The 6602-nt window shown below is 53.4% G+C and overlaps 1 protein-coding gene across 1 annotated transcript in view; it reads right to left on the bottom strand.

Annotated features, from left to right (window-relative positions):
* Positions 1–646: 646 nt before the first annotated feature.
* The window catches only part of CACNA2D4 (calcium voltage-gated channel auxiliary subunit alpha2delta 4), a 127242-nt gene continuing 121286 nt past the window's right edge, over positions 647–6602 (bottom strand). The window contains exons 35-38 of the mRNA XM_057428135.1: positions 5016–5133; positions 2160–2272; positions 1479–1561; positions 647–800 (exon numbers count right to left, since the gene is read on the bottom strand). Of these exons, the coding sequence (XP_057284118.1) occupies positions 714–800; positions 1479–1561; positions 2160–2272; positions 5016–5133 (401 nt within the window). The 3' untranslated portion in view covers positions 647–713. The remainder of the gene's footprint in view (positions 801–1478; positions 1562–2159; positions 2273–5015; positions 5134–6602) is intronic.

Here is a 6602-nt window from a genome sequence, read left to right as displayed (position 1 = left end):
GTCAGGAGGGATCTCCTCAGCAGAGCTGGCGTAGCTGAAGCTAACTAGCCAAGCTGTGCTACTTTCCTTCACCTAGTTACATGTTAAGTACTGCAGTTCAGGTTAGGTGCTATGTCCTCCCCTGTGGTCCTGGCTGAAGGCCACACCAAGCCCAGGAGATGCTGCCTCCCTCCTAGGACCACCAAAGGCCTTGTTCTGGGAGGGCTATGCCTGGGCTGCTCCAGACCAGGATGCTCCAAATCCTGGTGGTGCCCACTGTGGGACAGGCAGACAGTGTCCCCTGCCCCTCTTGCTCCTCTATGGCCAGATCTGCTCCACAGAGCCCTCTATACCCCAAAGTGGTTCTGTGGGAGGCAGGGTGATGGTGGCATGCCAGCCATGCTGACAACCCTGGCCATCCTGGCTGTGAGCTGGTGTCTGGGAGGAGCAGCTCAGGAGGTGGAGTGCTGGGAGCTGAGCCTGCTGGTCCTCACTCAGGACTGTTACCATGGGCTTTTGAGGATGCAGCAGCTTCCACCGCTGGCACCATGCTGGACCATGTGGTGAAGAACACAGGATGTGCTGCACTGCACTGTTAACACTTCAAGTCCCCAGTTTGTTGCAACGGGTATCACAGAACAGCCTGAGCCCCCATGTCCTCCCTTCCTGCCATTCCGGCCAGTGGCAGCCCCCTTTCCCCGGATCTCTGCTGTGTAAGGTGTGTGCAGGCAGCGTCACCGCAGGAGCAGCACCAGGGGCAGGAAGAGCAGCGTTGGTGAGACGGAGATCTCAGCAGTGCCACCGCAGTCTTGGGCGTTTTCCTGGGAGACGGGAGAGAAGGTGTCAGTGTGCTTACAGCCAGGGTGGCTGCTGGCAGAGGAAAGGGAGCATGCAGCTTGTCTTTGGAAGGGGAAGCAGTGCCTATATCTGAAAGGAAGGATCACTACGGGCAAAGGAAGGGACTGGTTTGATTCCTGTGGGCTAGGAAGACGTTTGCTTCCTTGGCTTTCACCATGCTCTGCCCCACACCCTGAAACCCATCCTTCAGCCTCGGAGGCTGCAGCAGAAAGTGCTCCCACATGTACGTCCCCCCTGCAGCTCCTTCCAGAGTCCCCTTCCTGCAAGCAGCTCCTTGTGCCTGCTCCTGGCACTGTGCGAAGGTGCCTGGACCAAACTGCTGACAGCCAGCAGGGAGGAGAGCTGCCTGCCTGCACCAAGCCCAGGCTGCAAGGGCTGGTTCCAGGAATCAGCGCTCTTCCAACAGGTGAAACCCCCAAAGAAACCCAGTAACCCTGTGGTGTCTGAGCTCGGGGCCTTCCCAGGTACCATTAGCCTGACTCAGGGGCTTGGAACCCCTTGAGGAGTCACAGGGCCGTGTCTGTGTCCAGTCAACAGGTGGGCACATGATACACACAGCGCAGGGGTGCAAGAGCAGACCACCATGCCCATGGTGAAGCCCAGCCAGGGCGTGCTGTCCCTCGCACGCTGCCCTGCAGTACCTCAGGATGGAATGCGTGGCACGTGTCCGGCCGCCGCCGCAGCTTCTGGGACCGCATCCGTTCACACTTCACTGAAGCGTTATGTGCGAGGCTGTTAAGGACACGCAGCGGCAGGCAGGGGAAGGGCGATGAGCACCGCACAGAGCCATGGGGCCCTGATGTAAGTCATCTGGGTGTAACTGCACAGTGGCCTGGGAGACAGAGCGCGGAGGACACGGGAAGGGCAGGTTGCCTCGCATGGGCTGGAGACATCGCCAAGCTCGAGAAGGTGGCAAGGAAGGACCCGCAGCTGAAAGTGGTAACAAGCTGCACAGTGTCACTGCCCTTATGAAGAGCAAGGGATGAGGACCGGACAGGGATGAGTTATGGGAGCAGTGCTGGGGAGCTAGCCCAGCTGCACCCATCCCACCGTTGATCCTTTCCTCTGGCTTTTCCAACCCTCATCCTCACACAGTGTATCCGACAGCCTGGCCAGTGGAAGCTGGCTTCCCTTTGAGGGTATGGAAGGCAGAACCGATACCTCCTCTCCACTACACTGCAACCCTACCTGCTCCATATCTCTCCCCAGCTGCCCCACACCCGTGGTGACTGCCCTGGGAGCACATTTTCCACCCTACCAAACATGGAGATGAAGGGACCTGTGGAGCTCAGTGCCCCAGCTGCACACACATTGAAGGATATATTTGACCTCTTTCACATCCAGCAGGACGGGTGGGAAGATACTGCAGTCGCAAACAGCATCTGTGACAAGGAGCAGCAGGTTACTGCTGATGATCTGCTGCGCCACAAACATCCTGCAAGGAAAGAGCAGGTTGGAGAAGGTACATCCCTCCCACTGCAGTGCCAGAGCGGCATCACCTGGCCCACAGCAAAGAAACACAAAGAAAACAGGAAACGGGATGTCAGTAGAAAGTGGGAAAGACACAGCAAGCAGCTGTATACAGTAGTGTTAGTACACCTTTTTTTTTTGCCTCAGGAAGCTCCAAATTGTCTCAGATTTGCAGCTCCGTGCTAGGTACAAAAGCCAAAATTAAACCCAAACCCCAATCAAAAATACGAGGCAAAACCCAACACAAACCCTCCCCAAATGGGTCAACATTTAGCATTTAAATGATTCCTCATTAGCATTTAACTGCAGATAACACCAGAGAAGGCCTGGTTTCATCTGGAGATGTGCCAGTGTCCATTCAATGTATGTTTATGCATATACTTTTACAATGCAAAGATCTATGTACTAAGTGTTCCTGCAAGGAACAGAGTTTTGCTAAATTTCCTGTTACTGGGGTGAGAAATGGAGGATCCCAGTAGCATCACGTTATGTCTGTGTGATGGGACTGGTGCTTGTTCTTGCCTACTGTCACGAAAAGCATACATCTTCACTTTGCAGCCACGATTTCTCCTGCCTGTCAGACAAGCAGGCTATGGAACAGGGCTGGTGACAAGCACAGGCATGTGCCGGTGGGGATGCCTCTAGATCCCAGTGTTTTCCCAAGGATGTGCACGTGAGGGCTTGTGGCAGTGCTGCTGCCCTGCTCCTGCAGGCGTTGGAGGGCTCGTGTGGGCTGAGCAGGATGAGGTCAGGCACGTGTTCCAGCCGTGTGCTGACAGGGTTCTGTGCACGAGTGTGTGTGCACAGCTCAGCTGTGTCCCTGTGCTCACGTGGCTGCGTGTGACTGTGAGCTTGCACACGGGCACATGCACCTCTGCGTCACCCTGGGTGAGCACATGGAGTGGCAGAGGGGGTGCGTGTCCAAGCGTGCGCATGCGGGTGTCACCGCAAGGTGCTGTACGTGTCTGGGCAGCTCACCCACCACCTGGTGCCCTGCAGGCATTGCCTGCCCTCTGCCAGCACAAAGCCAGGCTCAGCTGCCCATGCTGTCATCCTCCACTGCGGGCCAGCAGGCTGTGCTGCCACTGGGCACAGGGAAGGCCAAGTGCATCAGGCTCGGTGTGCTTGTGCTGGTGGCACGGGTGATGCTGCAGCCAGAATGGGGCTCTGTGTGCTCACCGCCTCTCAGCCAAGAGGGAGGGCTTCTGGATGAGAAATACAGGTTTGTGAGGCTGTGCCTGCTGCACCAACAAACCTGGCTGTGCTGCAGATGGCCCTGCCTGCCTGGTCAGTCACCACTTAGCCTTGCTGCCCTCTAGCCTCCAGGGATTTCCTTATTCACATTTAGAGGTGTTGAATGTGACATGCTTCAACTATTTCATTAGTATTCCTGGCTGAAGACAGCCTTCACCCACACACACATTCAGTAACCAGGCTACAAGTGCCCCATGCACCAAGCTGATGTTTACCCAAGGTGGAGCACCCAGCTCCCCTGGGAACCACCTGGGATTGCCAAATATGAACAGGAAAACCTTCATGACCAAGCAGGCCACTGGTTAATGCTCCTCAGAACCTGTGTCAGGGTTTGTGTTGCTCCCAAACACCTGCACAAGAGATGTACCCAGCATCCAGATGCTGCAACTTTGCCTATAACTACAGAGGAGCCAAGCAGGACTCTGCTGCTGCTGCTGGCACAGTTGAGGTGCTGCCTCTAGCAAGTAGAGATCAGCCCCAGCCTGTGTTGGTGTTGCAGATCAGTGCAGCAGAAGCATAACACACAAACAGGTCAGTTTGGAGCACCCGGCTCCTCTGGATCTGCCCACAGCTTTTTGCACCTACTCGGTACCTTGTGGTCACCAAATCTGCCATCTCTTCTACAACAATGTTTGGCAAGGCCTGGTTTTCCATGGCTGTTTTCCTAACCTTTAAGTCTTTCCTGCAGTTAATCCAAGGCTGAAGTCAGACTAGGTGAGACTGTTGGCTTTTTTGTTAAGAGGGATTCCAGTCAGCTCTGTTTGGACATCTCATGTTAGGAAAAGCTGGACCAGTGGAAATTCATCCTTCTGCATGTGATTGCTGACAGCATCCGCTCAAAAACAGCCTCTTTTCACAATGACTTTTCTGTTAGTTTGGACTGTTCATTCTCTTAAAATGAAACCAGAAAATAAAAAGGTCTACCTGTGATTTAATTTCTTTTAGTTTAACACTTCCTTTAGCCCAATATTTTTTTTCTCCTTTTTTTTTTTTTTTGGTAGAAAAACAGGAAAGGGAGAGAATAAAGTAAAAGGAAAGCTGAAAGCACTGCAAAAAAGGAAAAATTTCTAAGGAGAAAACTGCTGCCAGAAATGTGAAAAAACAGACAAAGTTCCTTTCTGAAATCTGTGGAATGGAAAGACACATATATATGTATATATATATACATACTTAAATGCTTTCCCCCTCATTCTACAGCCACCTCTGCTTATTAACTGATGTTTTTAGCTTTTTCCTCTTTAACTGTGAACCAGTAACCTGATCACTTCACCCCCTCATTGTCCAGCGTGGCTGTTTAGCTCTGCTCTGTGGCCAGAGCTGTGGGTGCAGTGGTGGCCATGCTATGGGCACAGCAAGCAGGTGACTCTCCTCATGTTGCTGTCGTCACCCGTGGGCTCTGCAACAAGGATCATGATCTGGGGAACCTCAAATGAAAGGGAAGCCACAGCTCTTACTTTTGGCAGTCTCCACACTCTATCAGCCCATTGGTCTCCTTGATGGCCGGCTCGTACACGAAAACGGGGTACTCAGTGTCACAGGGCTGCAAGATGTCGTGCTTCTTGTGCTTGTGAGCTGCGATGGTAAGGATACAAGGTGAGAAAGCAAGGGCAGAGGACTGTCCAGGAGCTGTCTGCACTGTGACGGAAGCATGTAAGACTGGTGATATAGGTTGGAATAGTCCTGAGTTTCCCCTCCCTGACAAGTGTCCAAGAGCAGGTGCCTTCCAGAGAAGGGGAAGGAGATGCTGCGGAACGCAGTCAGGCAGTGAGCCCTGCTCCCACTAGGTGGTGTGGGAAAACCGGCCTATGTAAGAAATGAGCCCAATATTCCCGCTTACCTCCCCCAAGGAAGTCTGAGCCCTGCCCTGCTGAAGGCACAGCCATGGGACTTCAGAGGCCACAGCACCCCGGGAAGCCCTGTGACCAGTTAGGCAGGGGCATTTAGGCACTGGTAACCCTGTGTTCGAAGGAGGGGGTGTCTACCAAACCAGGGGTGAGACCCTCTTGCCTAACCCAGCCCTGGTTCATATACTTCTTTAAACATTCAAAGCTGCAACTGGGCGGTCCTCAGTGCCAGTGCTGAGAGAAGTGCCCTTGCAGGGACCCTGTAAGTCCGTGGTGGAGCTCTCCATCAACCACTGATCGTTCCTGAGCCCTCTGACATGATAGAGGGAGCCCACAGCTGGAATCTGAGGGTTGAATATGTGTCACATTAAAAAGAAAACACTGCCAGCAAACAGATCTGGCCTGAGCCCACAGGGAAAGAGGCAATGGCTCTCAAGGACCAGCAGAGACCCAGCTAATGCACAGTGCTGGCTCCTGGAGGGAGCCATCCACCGCAGAGGCAGGGAGCAGCTGCTCCATCACTCATCAGTCACACACACTTTGTGGGACTCCCAAACTAATTTGGGGATGAGGGGGAGCTGAACTGCCTTATCGAGCCTCCCTTGAGAAGCAAGAGCATTCTTTCTAGGAGCTCAGCAAAGTCTGCCTTGCCTCCAACTACTGCTCTGGGCCTTCCTGGCAATTATTTTCTGCAGTTTGAGCTAGCAAAGCCAGCTCCTGCCTCTGTAACACACAGGGGGATGCCACTGACAGAAATGTGAGGCTTTTTTTGCTAGAGCAGAGGTGGTTGCTGCTCAGGCAACAAGTATGAGAAGTGGTTTCTACATTAGCTTTGGGTCTGAGCACAAAAGACTCGCCCCATAGAGCTTCTGCAGGCAGCCCTGCCAGGGGACGGGCAGGACAGAGTCCTGATGTAGAGGGTGACCAGCTTAACCCTTGCAGGAGCGGTGCTAAAGATTTATGGAAAATGCAGCAGCATGGGTTTTAATCAGTGAATGTGAGGTGAGAAGGCAGCGAGAGGAGAACTGTGATTCTGATGCGTAATTTGCATCACTGTAAAACCCTCACTGAGAGCTATGGTCTCCTCTGTCCCTGCACTGCCAGAGCACACAGAAAGAGTCAGGCACTCCCTTGCAGAGCCTGCTGTCTAAACAATGGGATTACATGAGACAGAGAAAAGCTGGATGATTTTCTCTG

This window comes from Pezoporus wallicus, unplaced genomic scaffold, assembly GCF_028554395.1.
Source record: "Pezoporus wallicus isolate ANWC-B61680 ecotype Strahan unplaced genomic scaffold, APGP_CSIRO_Pwel_v1 contig_2908, whole genome shotgun sequence".
In the NCBI taxonomy this organism is placed as follows: domain Eukaryota; kingdom Metazoa; phylum Chordata; class Aves; order Psittaciformes; family Psittacidae; genus Pezoporus; species Pezoporus wallicus.
The sequence above is the reverse complement of the archived record's forward strand: the minus strand, read 5'-3'. Positions and strand labels throughout refer to the sequence as shown.